At 38.0% G+C, this 20,328-nt stretch overlaps 1 protein-coding gene across 1 annotated transcript in view; it reads left to right on the forward strand.

Annotated features, from left to right (window-relative positions):
- Positions 1–20,328, forward strand: part of LOC136866796 (uncharacterized) — a 382,310-nt gene that overhangs the window by 176,081 nt on the left and 185,901 nt on the right. The window contains exons 7-8 of the mRNA XM_068226847.1: positions 3,353–3,439; positions 12,882–13,135. Of these exons, the coding sequence (XP_068082948.1) occupies positions 3,353–3,439; positions 12,882–13,135 (341 nt within the window). The remainder of the gene's footprint in view (positions 1–3,352; positions 3,440–12,881; positions 13,136–20,328) is intronic.

The raw sequence follows: 20,328 nt of genomic DNA on the forward strand, positions 1-20,328 counted from the left end.
TTTCCACAACAGCCCAATAGGTTGGGTACTAGATACCCCTGTTTCAAATTTCGTAAATTGTGCCTTGGTGGCGAGTGATGGTAATTTTCTGATATTGCTTTGAATAGGCCTGGAAAACTGAGACCACGTCAGCTCTTTTCAAGTGTTGTAAAAATGCCTCTGGCAGGCTTGATGATGTAAATTGGGAGCAAGTGCTCCATGTATTGAGGGATTTCTGCCCTTGAGTAAATTTGTGCTTTTTGTAAATTTGAGCTAGGAGCTCAAGAACTGTAAAGCGAAGAGCTTGAAGCCCAGTTTTTTTAAACAGTCACTAAATTTTGGATTTCTTGTCTTGTTTAGAATTCGTCAGTGTACTTGACATGAAAATTTGTATGAAGATTTTGTTATTTAAGAAAATATAACCTTCAGTTTAAGTTTTAAATTCTTTTCTTGACATTGTAGTTAGACCCATTCACCCCGGCACCTTCTTTCACCTTTGCGGTCCACGGGTAACCTTGGAACAAGTGTTAGCAGAGTGTGGTTGAATGGGTCTCAATCAAGCCCCTTTTGACGGCTAAACATAGTGTCCACACCGAACTCTAAGAATTTTCGCGGTCGCTGGAAATTTTCTAAATTTGTAAATTTCTGTCATCATGTCCGGCCCTCGCGAAGTCCTCCACCCCAGCTACTTGCGCAAGGAGGAATTAATTTATGAATTACTTATTAGAAATGTTCAGTCTGGAGGTACGGTTGCGGCAGATACCACCAAGCTTAAGGAATCCCTTGAATTGCCTATTAGTCTCCCAACTTTGGGAGAGAAGGATATTGATGAGGCTCTCTCCACTATCACTGACAACACCACTGAGCTTGCATCCGTAGTTAGTTTTTTTGAAGTGAGTGATCCTTCTGCAGGCAAGACTGTTCCACTTTCATAACAGGGTGAGCGATCTATTGTCTCTAAAATTAAAGGAAAATCATGCTAAGGAGGCAAGTAATTTAATTGATCATCTATCAAGAATGTCCAGTAAAGTTAGTCAATTGTTAACTGGGGCAGCTACCCCCAAAACCGATCAGGCCACTGTTGTAAACATTGTAAGTGAGGAAGATTCTTCCAAGGGTGAAGAAGGTAGAAAATTTGTGGCAACTCAACAAACTTCTGCCCCTTTAGGAAATGAGTCTGATCGCCGAACATCCATTCCACCATTCTTTTTAAATAATGCTGTCTCTGAAGCTTTTTTACCCCCTAGGCCGTTACCTACTATGTCAGCCAGGTTCAGTAGTTTGCCTCATCCTTTGGCTATGTTGCTAAGGGGAATTTCTAAATTTTCGATTAATTCTACTAATGATGTCGTTTCATTCTTAAGATCACGCTCTAGTATTTACTCTTTCTCCTTCTCAAATTCTTCAAATTATTTAGCCTTATTCCATAGGTGTCCTCTCGGACAAAATAGTCAGAGCCTTAGCTGAACAATCCTCTATAGAAGACTTCCATGCACACCTTTTGGCGAATTTCATTCCGGCTCGAGCAATGTCATCATTAATTCAAAGGTACTATTACAGAGTACAGCGACTGGAGGAAATCTCGCCGACTTCATCCAGGACATGAAGTTTTATACAAGGGCATTTGCTCTTCATTTCCCAGAAGATCAAATTGTTCAGACCATTGTGGAGGGCATCTCCCCACCCTATAGGTCGTACTTGTGTTTTGCGTCGCGTCCTCAAACCTTTGCTGAATTAGAGGCTGTGGCGGTCTCAGCTGAAGGAGTTAGGTATGCTGACACCTTACGTGTCGCTAAGGAGTCCCCTCCGTCCTCGAGTAATTTTCGGCCTCAACCTCGCCGAACCTTCACCACCCGCAAATGTTATGCTTGTGGGTCGGCAGATCATCTCTGTAACAAGTGCCCTTTGATTAAATCCAGTGGGACAAAGAATGGAGCAGGTTCATCACAAGGATGTTTCAAGTGTGGCTCCTTTAATCACCTTGCCAAGAATTGCCCTAAAGCCAATAGCACCGCCTCCTGTTCAACTTCTGGTGCAACCTCTAACAACTTGAATAATCGAAAGTGACTAGTGGCATCGGCTGAGTCGGCAAATTCATCTTCCCAAGGCTCAGCCCCAGTTAAAATCACCGAAAGCTTGGAACAGGGTAGAAGTTCTTCTAACCCCGCAGTTGAATGCCCTAAAGAATGCCTTAGGATTGCGGCGGAGTCCCCTGCACTTGTACCTTTTCTCAAGATTGAGTTGAATAGTTAACCCGTTACCGCTCTATTAGACTCGGGGAGTGTTTGTTCCATTATTTCGGCAGAATGGTAATCAAAATTAAAGTCTGTTTGTAAATTTTCTGACTATTGTTCATCTTTGGTTCAATGCATTTTGGCCAATTCCTCTACCTTAGTAATTTTAGGTTTCATCTTTGCCAAAATTTGGATTTCTAAATTTACTTGGAAAGTAAAACTGTTTGTGGCTAAGCACTTGTCTTGCCCCATAATACTAGGAGCGGACTTCATGTCTCATACCGGTCTAGTGCTCGAAATTCAGAGCAAGTCGTGCACTTTCAAATTTGATAGTAACTGTAAAATTCCTTTGCTCAAGTGTAATTCTGCATCATGTTCATCTGTTTCACCTACCCAGGATGAGATGTTGTTTAGACCTTAGACATCTACCCGAGGAGCAGGCTGATAGTATTCGTCAATTGTGTCAGTCGTTTCCGGATGTATTTTTGGATACTCTTGGTATTACTGACCTTATTGAATACAAGATTGAGGTTACGGACTCAATCTTGGTTAGATTTCCAACTTATAGGCTATCTCCTCCTAAAACGAAGGCTCTCAAGGAGATCATCGATCAGATGTTAAAGGATGGTATCATTCGACCCTCTAAGTTGGCGTATTCATCGCCTATTTTCCTGGTTCCAAAACCCCAAGGTGGCTTCAGGCCTGTGATTGACTATAAGGCTTTAAATTGGAAGATGGTGTTACAAGCCGTGCCTCTTCCTGACCTGCACTCTTGTTTTTCATGGTTTCGGAAAGTTCTTCACCATCTTAGACCTTAATCAGGCGTACAATCATCCCTCTAGCAGAAGAATCAAAAAATCTCACAGCTTTTGCCATGGATTGGAACTTGTATGCGTACAACCGCGTGCCTTTCGGGCTCTCCACGGGGGCAGCTGTGTTAACGAGACTGCTAGATAGGGTCTTCTCCAACATCAAATTTGAATGCTTGTACCATTATCTTGATGATGTCGTCGTATCTTTGGAGACCTTCGAAGAACATCTTGATCATCTAAAAGAGGTCCTTAATCGCCTGCGTAAGGCAGGGTTAACTGTGAAGTTATCTATGGTAGCTTTTGCTAAACCTTCCATGTCATTCCTAGGTCATATTGAGTCGTCCGATGGTGTTTCTATTGATCATTCTAAAACACAGGCCATCCATGATTTCAAACCTCCTAAGGACATCCAAGGTATTGCCAGGTTCATCGGCATGGTGAATTTCTTCAGGAAATTTATTCCCAACTTCGCTAACAGAGCGGCGCCCTTGAACTTACTTCGTAGGAAAGGCGTTAAATTTGAGTGGGGGCTGTCTCAACAAGCCGCTTTTGAAGATTTGAAATTAGCCCTTTGCAATGCCCCTGTCCTTGCTATGCCTGATTTCTCGAAGAAATTCATCGTTCAAACTGATGCCTCGTCGTCAGCGGTGGCTGCTGTGCTTCTTCAAGAAACTGAACTCAGAAGGCGACCCATCGCCTATGAATATAGGACACTATCAGCTCAAGAAGCCAAATACTCCATCTATGAACTCGAAGGTTTGGCAGTCTTATTTGCATTAGAGAAGTTCTGCCTCTATCTGGAACATGTTCAGTTTGACCTGGAAACAGATAACCAAGCATTAAATTGGGTCTTAGCTAGGCCGCATCGTACTGGTCGTATAGCCCGTTGGGCCATCAGGATTTCTAGTTTGATGTTAGGCATATTAGAGGATCTGAAAATGTTGTGGCGGATGGATTAAGCCGCATGTTTTCTTATGATGTGGAGACCTCAGAATTGGACGATAGTTCGTCTCTTCCCACGCCCATACCTTCGGGTGTAAATGCCATTCTAACTGATGCCCCCATGTTGTTCAGGGATATTGAAAAATATCAACGTGAAGTCCTGTGCTGGCTCCGATTATTGAAACCCTTTCTTCTGGGGAAAATGTCGTCCCTTATGTGTTGAGGAATGGGGATTTATGTTGCCCGTCGAGGCATGATCAAAAGATGAAAGTTGTGGTTCCAGCTGTCCTTGTACCTATGATCTTCAAGTACTATCATGAGACCCCATTAGGGGGGCATTTAGGCATCTTCAAAACTCGAGAAAAGATCCGAGAGATGTTTATTTGGAAAGGTATGGACGGTGAAATTCGTGAATTGGTAAAGGCTTGTAAATCTTGTTTGCTTAGTAAACCCACCTTGTCCACTAAGCTAGGTCTATTATCTTCTCATCACGCGTCGCACCCCATGGAACGCCTCTATATAGACTACGTTGGGCCCTTCCCCCAATCAAAGGGGAACGCCAACAAATTCATTCTTGTGTGTGTAGATGGTTTCACTAGGTTTTCCTGGTTATTTCTGACTAAGCTGGCAACCGCTCAGTCCACTATTGCTAGTTTAAATACCATCTTTGCTTCTTTTGGTCCATGTCAATACATAGTTTCTGATAATGCTAAGGCATTTACACCCAACCTCTTCTGTAAATTCTGTTTTGACTTGTCTATATCACACGTAACTACATTGGCGTATTATCCTCAACCATCTATGGCTGAGCGGGTCAACCGTAATCTTAGATCAGCGCTTATTGCATTTCATCATGAAGATCATTCCAGGTGGGATACATCCCTGCATTGGTTGGCCTTTGCTTTGAATTCAGCAGTTCATGAGTCCCATAAGTTCACTCCAGCTTCTTTGATGTTTAAATTTGTGCCTTACATGCCGCTCTCTAACCTTTGGTCACTTAATGATATTCTACCAGAGACAATAGATTCCAATAATATTAGAGATCTATGGAAGAAGGCTAAGGCCAATCTTAAGGTTTCTCATGAAAAGGTTAGGGAAAGATATGATTGTGGACGGAGGCCCACCAATTTAAAAGTAGGAAACCAAGTCATGGGTAGAAACTTTGTTCCTGCAGGCAAGCTTGCCCCCAGATTTCATGGGCCGTGCATCATCTTGGATTTCCTGACTCCCGTTACATTATTAGTGAGCAATCCAGCCATGGAGAGGATCTTTAGAGTGCACCTCTCACAAGTAAAACCTGTTTAATGGCAGTATCTTGTTGCCACTAAAATTTAGCAGGAGCTTTGAAGGTTATATTTTTTAAAATTTAAGGCCTTCTTCCCTATGGTTTCATTTCTTTATGTGTATGATTTGTATGTACAATCTTCCCGTCTGGTTTTCCTGCTGTCAATTCCTGAGTGGCAATTACCAAGCCCCCGTCTTCTGCATATCCACACCATTGGCATAAAAAAAGTCTTCCACGCCGCCCGCCCCTCAGCATCACCAATAAAGATCGTACTCTCAAATCTCCAACAACACCTTTCTGTCGCCAAGGTCTTACTGTTCCAGTGCCCCCGCAGCCGTTCGCCGCTGTACTACCACAGAGGTGGGGTACGGGCCCACACCACTCCTGTGAAGTCTACTTGTGTACGGCGCACCGGAGTCCATCTCCCAGCAAAGGCTGAAGTGCGGCACCCCTGCCGCCAACTCACCTGGGGACTGGAGATATACTTCTAATCTGCTGCGTCCTTCACCACGACTACCCCTCTCATAGTAGCGGGAGAGGTGTATCTGAGTGTACTTGAGGGGTCCGGGTGACCTCAACTGGATATCGGCAGCAGTGGCAGTACTTGCCGTCAAATTATCAACATGTAGGTCATATTCTACTACAACAAAGACGTTCTAAAGCTGGAGTTAAACTACCTTCTACATATCTACTTCAAAAAAATTAGAAAATTTCCTTCAACTGGAATTTTTTTTTTTTTCAAAATTCTTCTGTGTCACCCCTAGGAAGGACATTTTGGGGGGGAGGTCTGTACCGGGAGGTACACCCCAACGCCGCGCATTTAAATCTAGCGCCCAAAGGAACTCCTCTACTGGAGAAACCGTGAACTTGAAACTATACCTACTTAAAACTTTACTCACAAGATGTCATCACCAATATATGATATAATTTTGTTATTGTGAAGTTTCCTGAACTGATTGTATTTCTACTTGTTTTGTTTTACATTCATCAAGAAGTTTGGACTTTCTCTCATAGATGACACTACCAAAAAACTATGATCATGCACCCTGGTGCGAAGTGAAAGAACTTTTGATTTAAAGAATGTTTGCATTCATAAGTTTTTTTATTGATTGATGTTCATTTATTTTTTGGTTGGCAATATTTATCTTTTCTTTCTGCCAATTTTGAATCTAGCCAATCCCTAAATTCTGTAATTAATTTTCCACCTATCATAGGCTTCTTCCTCGATTCTAAGTGTCACTTTTGAATTTAACCAAAAAAATTCTGTGGGTGTATCTTGATTATTCATGAATGATCTTGAACTTTCCCCAAGGGTTTTTAAACTGCGGCTTTTCTTGTATCTTGGCCATTTGGCCACCTTGTTTCACCTCTGTAGTCCACGGGTAACCCCGGAACAATAACAATAATAACATTTTCGACACTCGATGACCACGTGGTAGAGTAGAGTTCATTTTAACCCAAGTATTGTGCATATTTATTGTTTCTACCCAGTCTTCTGAATGATATAAATGATATTGGAATATACCATCATTGTAATGTTAGAGGAAAATTCAATTAAGTGATAATTTAACAGGTCATCAATCGATGCAATCCAACCTTTTTCCCATAAAATTCATGACTAAAAATAAAGCCTAGGTTTTGAATATAACCTTGTAAATAAATGTCGAGTATCCTGAATGCATGGAATGAATGTGGCTGTAGTTAGAAATACTTTTTTTTTTCTATTTGCTTTACGTCGCACCGACACAGATATGTCTTACGGCGACGATGGGATAGGAAAGGCCTAGGAATTGGAAGGAAGCAGCTATGGCCTTAATTAGGGTACAGCCCCGGCATTTGCCTGGTGTGAAAATGGGAAACCACGGAAAACCATCTTCAGGGCTGCCGACAGTGGGGCTCGAACCCACTATCTCCCAATTACTGGATACCGGTACTGGCTGCACTTAAGCGACTGCAGCTATTGAGCTCGGTGAGAAATACTTTTTAGTGTAATTTATTTGAAATGTGGATCCTAATCTGACCTTGTGTTCATCACAGTATGCCAGTGTCAGTGCTTTTGTTCTTTTACTGAGAATTGTTTGTTTATTTCTTAAGATTGGTGACAGGATTAATCCATTTATTATGTGAATTAGTTTGAACTGAATAAGATCGATCAATTTTCTAAAAATGAGCAAGTACCAGCAAAGGAAATTATGATAATGTAAAACCTCATGAACATCTTGTACCGGTAAGGCTTATTTAAATTCATAGTCAACTCAAATATTCAGATATTTTTTAAAGGATGTTTAAGACTCAAATATTAATTTGAGTTGAATAAAAAAACTTGATTCAGTTGAGACTGTATTCATTTCAGTGGCGTATGCTAAGTCCAAGACGTGGACTTCCATTAGCCTTGCTGTTGTCAAGCGCTTCACAAGCAACTGTCCTGGCCTCTGCTGCTGTCAATATTCAACACCTGATCAGTGGATATGGTAGCCTAAGGGTTAGCAAATTGAAGTCCGGTTTTGTGGCTAAGTGGATAGAATGCTTGTGTTTGGTCCAATGGCCCCGGATCAACCTCCTCATACTCTTAATTCCCCTGGCTAGGGGACTGGGTGTTTATGACGTCTTTGTCATTTATTTCATCCTAATTAGGTCACCACCAAACCTATACAGATGCCATGCACCATTATTATTAAATACAAAATTTGAGTTTACAGCATTGCCAGAGGTTGTACATACACATTGTTCTCTGGTTTATTAGCTTCCTCTGGAGATCAGTGGTAGTGACCGACCCATGATCACCGGTTCGATTCCAACCAGCTTAAGAGAACACTAAACCTGAAAGATTGCATTTCATTTAAGATCTACCTATAAAGATAGGTTTTATGGTGACAATGGGATAAGTAAAGCCTAGGAGTGGGAAGGAAGCGGCTGTGGCCTTAATTAAAGTACAGCCCCAGCACATGCCTGATGTGAAAATTGGAAACCACAGAAAACCATCTTCAGGGCTACCGACAGTGGTGCTCGAACCCACTATCTCCTAGATGCAAGCTCAGAGCTGCGCGCCCCTAACCGCACGGCCAACTTGCCTGGTGTATACTCATTTAAAGAACATTCAATTATGATGCTTAGATGATGTCAAATGTGCCTAGAAAATCATCGACAAACATAGACATGTTTTTCTCTGTTAACATGGTGAACAAATTAGGTTTATGGATAGCATGGTGATCGAACACGTGTACAAAGTTGGACATGTAATTCTTTTGCGAAGTAATGCAGCTGGTATTATGTTTAAAGACATTGAAATGACAATTTATGGGATAATTTATTAGGATAGATCAATTATCGAAGGATAAGAAGGTAGTTCTTCCATTTACTTAATTTTGTGCAGCCACAATATATGGCTAATTTTATTATTTACTTTCTTTTTTTTTTCCAGAATATTCCTGATACATCATCATCATCATAAAAAATGCAGCAATTTGATTTTGTAAAAACAATTTTTTGAACTTGTAAATTCATGAGTCATTCAGGCAACATCTAGCAAGAGATGATTTTTTGTTAAATAGATGGTTTTTGTTTTGTGCATATCTTGAAATAAACGTCAAGCCTGTTATAAATTGTTTTCTTTTGTGTTGGTGTCAACCCTTATCCTTTAAATGCCTCTAAAATTGGGACAGTTAGCAAACAAACAGTCCACCTTGAGATCTCTTGTATGCTCCCCGAGTTAGGCCGGGTAAATAGGGGGCAGTACATATCGAGATGGCCATAGTCATACTCATACTGATATGTTGAAGTGAGTTTTGCCAATAAATCATTCTCCCTGAATACATAATTGTAGGCCTCTAATTCTATGCATTCAAAATATGGTATTTAAAATTGTGTATCACAAAAACAAATTTTTCACTGATTCAATGTTTAAATGATTATGAATCAGTCCATTGTGCAGGCATTGTAGAAAACAAGCTTTCTTCATTAGTATTATGACGTGATATGGGAAACGAATTTGCCACAATATTCATGAATTCAGAGTATTGCTCAAAATTTGTCACACTTTAAAAAGATATTTTTCATTTCCTTTCACATATCAAATTTGTAATTTTTTTTTTTTTTTTTAAATGTGTAGTCTAAACTTTCATTTGAAAAAAAAACACTGAATCAAGATGTCCTGAAATGTAGGACATTTTGGCACTTTTTCTAGGCTAAATAGATGGTTTTTGTTTTGTGCATATCTTGAAATAAACGTCAAGCCTGTTATAAATTGTTTTCTTTTGTGTTGGTGTCAACCCTTATCCTTTAAATGCCTCTAAAATAGTGCAGAAATATAGGATATGTCACAAAAATGTAAGATGTCTTGTTACTCTGCATAATACATGCATATAGAATGTTTTATAGCATGTTTATAGCAAGTTTTACGACCGGATGCCCTTCCTGATGTTATTTTTATTCCTACAACATCAAATAACACCATAAGGAGTGACACTGAGTAGATATGTAGTAGTTACAAAAATAATACAAGAAGCAGGAGATATGTACGCAGACTGCCCCAATTTGCAAACTAAAGCAAGACCTACTGTATTACCAACTTTAAACTAAACATTAATTTATTGTTATTAATAATTTCTGAGGCATATTCATTGTTAAGTCCTTTTTAATTTAATCTGTTAGTAAGGTTTTTTAAGTCCCTAATTTGTATTCTCTTCCTTTTACTCTGTTTCTAACACCTAGTGTTCTTCTACAGAGTTGCCGTTGGCTGAATGGTCAGCGTACTGGCCTTCGGTTCAGAGGGTCCCAGGTTCGATTTTTGGCCATGTCGGGGATTTTAACCTTCATTGGTTAATTCCAGTGGCCCGCGGGCTGGGTGTTTGTGCTGTCCCCAACATTCCTGCAACTCACACACCACACATAACACTATACTCCACCACAATAACACGCAGTTACCTACACATGGCAGATGCCGTCCACCCTCATTGGAGGGTCTGCCTTATAAGGGCTGCACTCAGGTAGGAGTAGCCACACAAAATAATTATTATTACAGAGTTGCAATTGCTTAATTTTTTCTTTCTAGATGTCACTCACTCAAAATTTCAACTTGTTTTCTGAGACTATGTGCACTATGATCAGAAAAAATGCACTCTGTATTGACAGGACTGCTACATGGACTGAGGTTGTTGGTGTCATATTTATGGCAGTGGTAACTGCTTTAACAGGAACTAAAAATGGGCAACCAACTTCTTTTAACACTGTTGTCTAATTCTAGTCCCTTTTCTCCATGCAGTCAGGTATGTAGCGAGATGAATCTTTATAGCAAGTTTTTACAACCAGTTGCCCTTCCTGATGTCAACCTCATCAAAGGAGTTAATGAGATGAAAAGAATGACGTGATATATTATAGTAGGAAGGGAGGAGGTGTAACTTGGTGTTGGCACATCGCCTACTCCTATCAGATAGCACCAAGCGGTCTGCTCAAGGCTTAACGTCCCTATCCGACGGATGAATCCCCATCAGCAGTGTCATATATCTTCACTACATATGAACACTGCAGAGAGCTTAGGAATTTAATTCAGGCTTTTGGCACACAAACTTGTGATTAGAAATTGTATACCACCACCTCTCTTACTTTGCCAGCCAACATTCTTATGGAGAAAATGTTTTCCACCAACAGGACTTGAACTGGCAAACCATGGTGACAGACCATTTACACTTGATGCTGTAATGATCATGGCCACCAGATGGAGTCCATCTTCTTGTAACACTAATTAAAGGGAATATTTAATAGGTTGGACCCCTTCAAAGAATGAGGGTATCGCCACAAGAAGAAAAAGAGCCATGAAAAGCATAAAGAAAGACTCTCTAGGACTCACAAACTGTCAGGATTGGAGGAGAACAAGTTTTGATAAAGGGTGGTCAGACAGGAATGATGAAAGTGAGGAGGCTGGCAAAAATGGAGTCAATGACACTCATTTGACCTATGGTCACCAACCCACACTCAAAAGTTGACAGTCCCTGGGGATCTCCTTTTTGTTGCCTTTCATGACAGGCAGGTGATATTATGGATATGTTCTACCATTCCTACCCATAAGAGGTATTGATGTTATTTTGATGACTTCATCTGGGGATTCAAACTTTTGTCTAAAATCCTACGAGGTGGATTTTTGATGAAAAAGAAAAGAAATATAATTTTCCACTGGGATGGCTATACAGCACTGTTTAGGCTTATGTAAAAAGGAGAGATAATCACCTTATAACTAGTTTCTTCTTAATTATCATCATTATTACTTTTATAAACCCCACATGTTCTTCACATTAAATTTGAAGTGTTTTTTGATTTTACCATGAAATGAGCATTATGGTTCATGTCAGGAAAAGAATAAAAGAGGTTGAACACAATGCTCTAAAAATAGGAATGTCATAGTTAACAGGTACACAGGTACCTATAGCAAATACTTATCCAGAATAACTGATTACTTGTTAAGAATTACAGTATTTGAGCTTAACATTCAAAATGTCATGCCCACAGGTCCTGGTCTGCATTTAGGGCTGTTGCTCAGGTGCAGATTTCCTATCAACTGTTTACCTAGTCTTTTCTCAAATGATTTCAAAGAGGTTGGAAATTTATCAAACATTTCCCTTGGTGAATTACTCCAATCCCTACAATACCTAATTCCTCTTCTAATCAACATTTTCCTTCAGTGCACATGGTTATGAGGGTGTTTAGGGGTTGTAGTAAGGATGTAAAGGAGAGGGCATATAAGTCTCTGGTAAGACCCCAACTAGAGTTGGTTCCAGGGTGTATGGGACCCTCACCAGGATTACCTGATTCAAGAACTGGAAAAAATCCAAAGAAAAGCAGCCTGATTTGTTCTGGGTGATTTTTGACAAAAGAGTAGCGTTACAAAAATGTTGCAAAGTTTGGGCTGGGAAGAATTGGGAGAAAGAAGACGAGCTGCTCGACTAAGTGGTACGTTCCGAGCTGTCAGCGGAGAGATAGCATGGAATTACACTAGTAGATGAATAAGTTTGAGTGGCGTTTATAAAAGTAGGAAAGATCACAATATGAGGATAAAGTTGGAATTCAAGAGGACAAACTGCGGCAAATATTCATTTATAGGTAGGGGAGTTAGGGATTGGAATAACTTACCAAGGGAGATGTTCAATAAATTTCCAATTTCTTTGAAATCATTTAGGAAAAGGCTAGGAAAACAACAGATAGGGAATCTGCCACCTGGGCGACTGGCCTAAATGCAGATCAGTATTGATTGATTGATTGATTGATAAGCAACCACTTCTGAATGAAATCCCACCATATACTTTTGTATCCTTAATTGTGTCTAAATTATTTCCTTCATAATTTATGTACGTTCCTTTGATGCAGTATTCCCATATGCACGTGACTGCCAGAAAGTGCAATAGATGGAAACATCATTCATCCTTAAGGTTTACTTACCAACATACAAAGTTTCAGTGTTACTTGCTTAAATACTCGGAGTCCTAGGAAACTGTCATCCTCAAATATATCTGAAATACAGTATGTCAAGTTCAAACATGCAGCTAACATAACCTCAAACAAGCCCCCAATAGAGACAGTCTATTTGTAAGCTAATATTATTGCTAGCCAGAAGTGGTGTAATTTCTCTTTTCTGTCCAGATTGTATGCAGTACTGTGATGACAGTAAGAAACATCTCACATTCACACACTTCACGAGTCTCAACACTTCACTCCGTAACTTGACTTTTGCACTCAAATTATGGCATCCTGGGAAGTGGCGTGGTGCTGAGGCTCGCCTAGTACTAAGTGTGTTGGCAACCCCTGCTACAGGAGAAAAAATGATACGCTGGGGAGCTGCCGTGGAACTAGTCATTGGCAACGTTCAGACGGGCTTCATTGTTGGAGGTGAAGAGGTAAGGTTTAATGAAACTAAATTCGTTTGATCTCGCTGATCCAATTTTGAATCAAAAGTTTTGAATTTTGCTGCAGGTAGGTATTTAAATTTTTCAAGGTTTGTCACATAAAATGGTTTTGACAAGCTCCAACTTTCATTTGAAATCTAATTTGTTCTTGATAGCATACTGGAAGGTACATAGCTGATGTGTAAATTTGGTCTTTTTTCCTTCAAGACATGGCAGGAAGGGAAAGGTAAGGATATTTCATCATAAACATTAATATAATTTGTTAACCCGCAAGTGGTCACTATATGAGATTTTCTCTCACATTATTTTTTATTGTGATATTACTTCACAGTGATGAAAGAGAGATGACTGTTCCCTCTTCTAGCTGAGCTTATAACTGTCATGAGTAGAGTGATTCACATTTGAAGGGTAAGCACCCCCTCCCTTAGTCAGAACAAAGGTTCCTATGTGTCCGTGCAGGCTGCGTGGGAGTTTCTTTCATCGCACGACTAATGATATTGGTGTTATGTTGAAGTGGAGCGGGAAACTTACTCCTGTTGTGCGCATTAGTATTTGTATTATGAGCACTTCTTGTTTTTGAAAATGTTATTGTGTTCAGAAACCTTGCTTTGTACGTAAATATTACTAGATATAATGCAACTTTACAACTTCAGGATGGAAGTTATTTTTATGTACATTGCATACGTTATTTTAAGTAGTAATTTGTGTCTTTAATAAACAGCTAATCATTTCATTTTGATCTAAAATATATAAGGTAGAACTTTCATTTCATTTCAGTAGTAAATTTTAGCCTTCACAAAATTGTGAAAAATGTCATATTTATTTTAATGTGAGAGAAAGTCTCACATGCGACCATTCACGTTACATTTTGGCTAGCGATAACTCACGGGTTAATGTACTTTCATGATTGATAGGACAAATATATATATTTAAAATGTGGTAACTCCGTATTTCATTATTACTAACAATTGCCAATAATGCAGTAAAATTAGATGTTCCATTTTTGGAACAGTGTGATTGAATGGGGGCATAGAAATTAAGGTACGTTTTCTCTTTCCTTTTCTTTTAGGTTGACTATTGGTGAAGTTTTAGCTATTTTAGAAGATGAAGGTGACTTTTGTAATGCTGATATTTTTATTATGCCTCTTGAGAATCTGTGGTAATCAGATGAAGATTCTGGTGATGAACATGACACTGGCATAAATTGTCTAAAGAGCAACCAACTGAGATATGCAGCCGAAGCAAGAGTGACCAAATATGTTAATGGAGAAACTATTACCCAGGGGATTGGGCCAAAAGAATCAAGTGATCCGACACCCTCAGAACCCTTAGTTCTTGTAACACAGGCTAGTGGTAGTAGAAGAAAGAAGGCTGAAAGGAATTAGACTGAAACTGACATAAGTGAAGGACAGGTGAAAACTTGGGTGCTGCCAGAGTTTTTAGAAGAAGACCCGTCGCCAGTACAGCTATTTGAACTTCTCTGTGATACGGCTGTAGTTGATATGTTAGTTGATTTTACAAATACCTATGCCCATCAGCGTGGATATATAATGTTCCATGTAACAGATGACAAGATTAGGGTATTACTCGCAACACTTCTCCTGACAGGCTATAATCCACTACCGAGATATAGAATGTACTGGGAAATAAGCGAGGACTACCACAATTTAGCTGTATCGAAAACAATGTCAAGAGGAAGATTTGAGAAGAGCATCAAGTATTTACATGCCTGCGACAACAACAATCTATCACAAACTGATCAGTTTTTTAAAGTTCGACCACTTTGGAAAATGTTGAATGATAGATTGTTACAAGCTTTCAACAATGAGAAACTGTTGTGCATTGACAAAACATGATCCTGTATTACAGCAAGCACGGTACCAAACAGCACATGGCAGGAAAACCAGTGAGATTTGGCTATAAAGTTTGATGTCTATGCACATGGCTAGGTTACCTAATTCAAGGCGAGCCACACCAAGGTGTAACAACCGGTAACACTAGGCCTGAGTGCAGTGTAAGTGGTTCACTTGTTTTGGATTTAGTGTACAAACTTCCTGCTGAAGATATAGTTTGATAATACTTAACTGCCCTTGCTGGACATATTAAAAGAAAAGGGCTGCACTGGAACTGGTACAATTCCATGAAATAGAATTGAAGTATTCTCAACAGATTGAGAAGGAAATGAAAAAGGAACAAAGAGGCTTGTATAGCCAAGTGAGCGATGAAAAGTCAGATATTACTCTCATTCAGTATCACGATAACAGCATTGTCAATATCACTTCGAACAGAAAAGGTGTATGACCTAACGGAAAATCAAAGCGATATAGCCAATGTGAATGGAGATACAGTAAGATAATTACACCTGGTACAATTATTGATTACAACTGTTATATGGGAGGAGTTGATAGACCTGCTGAGAATGTAGGAAACTTCAGCGTCAATTTAAAAAAAAAGTGGTACTACCAGCTGCTTGCTTTTCCTTTGAATGTGTCAGTTAGCAATGCATGGGTATTGTACAGATAAACTCCATAGTATAAGGAAAATCCTTTGGATCTATTAGGTTTCACAAGGTATGTGGTGAATAGTTATTTCCAGAAATACGCAACTTGGCCTTCACCAATGAGAAAGCTGAAAGCAATACATAAGAGGGTGCAGAATGACATATGGTAAGATGGAAAAAATCTGATTTTGCCATTAGGTAAAAAAAAACAACTAAGATTTGGCCAGTGCAAGAAAAATACAACAAAACAATGCAAGAAACGTAAAGTCCCTCTCCACGCTAACTGTTTTGTTCAATTCCACTTACATTAATCCAGAAAGAGTAAACAAACAACGCAATTCAATGTTTGCATGCTTTCCTTTCTAAGATAAATTTTACAATACTAACAAGTTTTTTGAGCATATAAGAGATTGCATTACTAGAATACTATTCTGAATATGTATAGTGAGCAAGGAAATATATAAATGACCAACTGTTTATTTTGTGGGAAATAAAAAACTAACCTAACTTAACCCCATGGCGCAACAGCCCTGGAAGACCATGGCCGGCCAAGCGATCGCTGCTCAGCCCGAAGGCCTGCAGATTATGAGGTGTCATGTGGTCAGCATGACAAATCCTCACAGCGGTTATTCTTGGTTTTCTAGACCGGGGCCACCATCTCACCGTCAGATAGCTCCTCAATTGTAATCATATAGGCTGAGTAGACCTTGAACCAGCCCTCAGATCCAGGTAAAATTCCCTGACCTGACCAGGAATTGAACCTGGGGCCTCTGGCTAAGAGAAATTTTGTTAGAAATACTACACTTATTTACCTGCACCCACTTGCTCCCACTGTTCCAATTTTGGATCATCCGTTGGTAGATACTAAATGCATTGTTAACAATGTGAAACTAATGTGTGTGTGTGTATGTGTGTGTGTGTTCAATGTATTCCATAACCATGGAATAGATTAACATTTAATTAAAAATAAGTGCCAAGTCACCTTGGAATCAAATGGGTTAACAAATAATACCTTTATAAAGGACAGTACAGTAAGTTTACATAAATAGTCCTATTAGCCCATATATAAAAATTAAGTTCCCAGAAGGAAACCATAATTCAATTTCACTGATAGCAAAGTTAATTCAAGCTCTTTAGGCCTTTTGAATCATGAAATGATCAACATTTTGCCCCAGTTTGGTCGTGGGTTCTTCAGTTGGATTGCCACACCTTTCCAACACTGTAGTCATTATTAACGAAGTACAGTACTTACAATTCTGTCATTTGTGTTTCCCCTCATTCAAACGACTTCATGCATAATCCTGTCGGCTTCTGGGAATCATGCCAGTTTAGGTTTGTATAGGTTACCTGTTGTTGCACCAGATTTCTTGCTTTTTAACATTTTTCCCAGTTCCGGAGTGTATGCATTCCTAATTGATCATATTTTTACCTTAAATTCGACCATATTGAATCCATCAGTGCCCATTACATTTGAGATCTCTTGATAAACATCTATATGAGCATCTCTTTTCTTATACAGACAGCAATGCACATCACAAAAGCAAGGATATTGTTCATGATAAAACCTTCACTCAAAAGAAACTGCAACATATTGATCCCTTGATAATCAATAGGGAAATTTCTTGTTTACACATTGCCAAGGGTTCTCCTCTGGTGTGATAAGCCATCATTGGCACAAGAAAAGTTGAAACATGACAAGCTTTTCAGATCCATGCCTGCATTTTTTGAACTTGAACGCCAGTTAAGGTTTATTGTTTTAAGTATTTTTTACTTTCATACCAAAAGGTTCTGGTACCATGGATTCTATGCACTTGTAAACCCACCTTAGTAGAGAATCCAACAGATGATGTTATACTGTATAGATTAAGAAGTTACAAGATTGTGAGCGACTGCAAAAGGACCTCAACAGTATTGTAAGATGGACAGCAGGCAATGGTATGATGATAAATTTGATGCAAAGTCAGGTTGTGAGTTTTACTGAAAGGAAATGTCCTCTCAGTTTTAATTACTGTGTTCATGGGGTGGAAGTTCCTCATGGGAATCACTGTAAGTACCTAGGTGTTACTTTAAATATTCACATGACTCGCTAACATAACCCTGCAGCCAGTACACTTGAAAAGTGGAAAGAAATGGTTGAATTGATAGCTGAGACAGAACAAGTTCTTTCAAACATTGCAGTAGTTGAACAAGACACAGTAAGACCTGAAGCTTATAAAAAAACTTTCTAAAATGGTAGAGTATAATGATAAAAAAAAGCTTTTATAATAAAGTGACATTAGTGACTTAATGAGAAAATATTGTAAAAGATAATATTATTGTTGCAAAGGCAGACTATAGTTTTAATGGATAAGCAAGAGTAGATTGACAAAACAAGTTAATTCCTAGCTAATGGCAGTTTTAAATTTGCCAAGAAAGATCCCACCAATATAATGCAGATAAACTTAAAAAATGTTTAATAGCTTAAGTTGATTGCTTGATTCTAAAGATACTAAATGTTTAATGAACATGAACCCAGGTTTATCTGTTTTGCGAGCATTACCAAAAATTCATAAGCAAAACATTCCCATCAGACAAATAGTAAATTTCAGAAGTAGCCCAACACACAAGACAGCAAAATTTATACAAAGATTTCTAAAAGAGCACTTTAATTTTACGACAATGCTTAGTAATACAATTGACTTTGTAACAGAACCAGTGATGTTAGATTAACTAATGATTATACAATTTGTCGTTTTGATATTAAGGATATGTACTCCAATATACCTGTTTGTAGAACACTAGAAATTATAAGAAAGTTTTTGACAGCGTATAGTGAGTTAAATAAGTTAGAAGAATTTATTAAAATTGTAACTTTTACTTTGGATAACAATTATTTTGTTTTTAATAATAATATTTATAAATAAAGTAAAGGCTTGGCTATGGGTTCACCGGCATCTGGTATACTGGCAAATATTTATGTGGATTTATTAGAATCAGGTAAAATACGATAATTAACAAGATACAGGGATTGAAATTGTGGTTAGATATGTCGATAATGTATTCATTATTATCAATGAACAAGAATTAAAACCTGATAAACTTTTAGATTTATTGAATGAATTAGATATGAATATTAAAATCACAATGGAATCTGAAAAGAATAAAACTATAAATTACTTGAACATTACAATTACTATAAATGTTAACTGATTCAAATACCAAATATTTATAAAACCTATACAAACTAATACTATTATTATAAAGGATTCTAATCACCCTGGTCAACATAAAACAGCAACTTTATAAAGTTGAATTAATAGAGCTTTTTTTAAAAATATATATATTTGTTCATGGCGTCGACCTCTATAGATCTTTTGCCACTATTAATAGACATACATACCCACAGAAAATCATTCATAAAGAAATGAAAATAATTCATGAAATTACAGAAAGTAATTGGTAAGTTATTCTAAATAATACATCAAGAGAAAAAATAATAAAATTATGAACAGACCTAAAATAGCTGTACCGGTACTTAAAGATCAGAAAGAAAAAATAAATTTTGCAGTACTCACATATTATAATAATAAACACTCATATGAATTGTCTAAGATTTAAAAAAAACATAACATTAAAATAGCTTATACGACAAACAATAATAATAATAATAATAATAATAATAATAATAATAATGATAATAATAATAATAACAATAATAATAACAACAACAACAAAGTCTTATTCGATTCACACAAAATTGATAGAATCAATCAGTATCATAGATCAGGTGTTCATAGCTTGACCTGTCAAGAGTGTTAAAAAGAGTACATTGGACAATCAGGAAGAAGTTTAGAAATTCAATATAAAGAATCCATGAATGCAGTAAAGCACAAATGATATCACAACCCAGCATTTTACATTTTTCCTTTGCGGCAAGAGGTGCGATATGCGATCTTAACTAATTTGGGATCACTGAACACGAATCCGTTGTCTGTTTCTATGTATCATGTCATGTTTTCTTGCAATAGGTATATCAAAATAAGAGATATACCTGAATATTGCAAGTAAAAAGTACCGACAAATATTGATAATTTTGGAAATATTTATAATTTTTTATATTATTTATATTTTGAAATAGTTGAATATTGAATTATTATATACAATTAATAATTATTGAGTATAAAATTAAAGTGAAATATATAGCATTTATTGTAATATAATACTGATTTACACAAAAACACGTGAACAACCCTGAGTCAATGACACTTCAGCAATTTATTTTGACAATTCAGTGTGATTTACAAGCAAAAAATATAACTTTTATTCAGTATTTTTATGAATTCATAAATGTGGAAAAATTATTTAGCAGTCCTAAATGTCCCCTTGGAATGAACGCTTGGTTCCCCAGCATCTGACTGCATCATGTTTGTCTTCTCTTTTCAAACACCAACAGTAGTCGGCCATCATTGGTACATGCCACCTCCCATGGTATATTCTTTCTGCCTCCTTGATGTCCTGGTAGAACCTCTCTCCCATCTCTTCACTAACAGCCCAAGATTTTCTGTTAAGTGATCAAGATGAGAATGAAAGAAGTGCAGTTTCAGATTTATTCTATACCCCAACTCTTTCATGTGATCCAACATAGATTTTACTATTGTTTCATATTGCTCATCCTTTACATTTTCTAGGAACTTTGTCATGATGT

Source organism: Anabrus simplex, chromosome 3, assembly GCF_040414725.1.
Source record: "Anabrus simplex isolate iqAnaSimp1 chromosome 3, ASM4041472v1, whole genome shotgun sequence".
In the NCBI taxonomy this organism is placed as follows: Eukaryota; Metazoa; Arthropoda; class Insecta; order Orthoptera; family Tettigoniidae; genus Anabrus; species Anabrus simplex.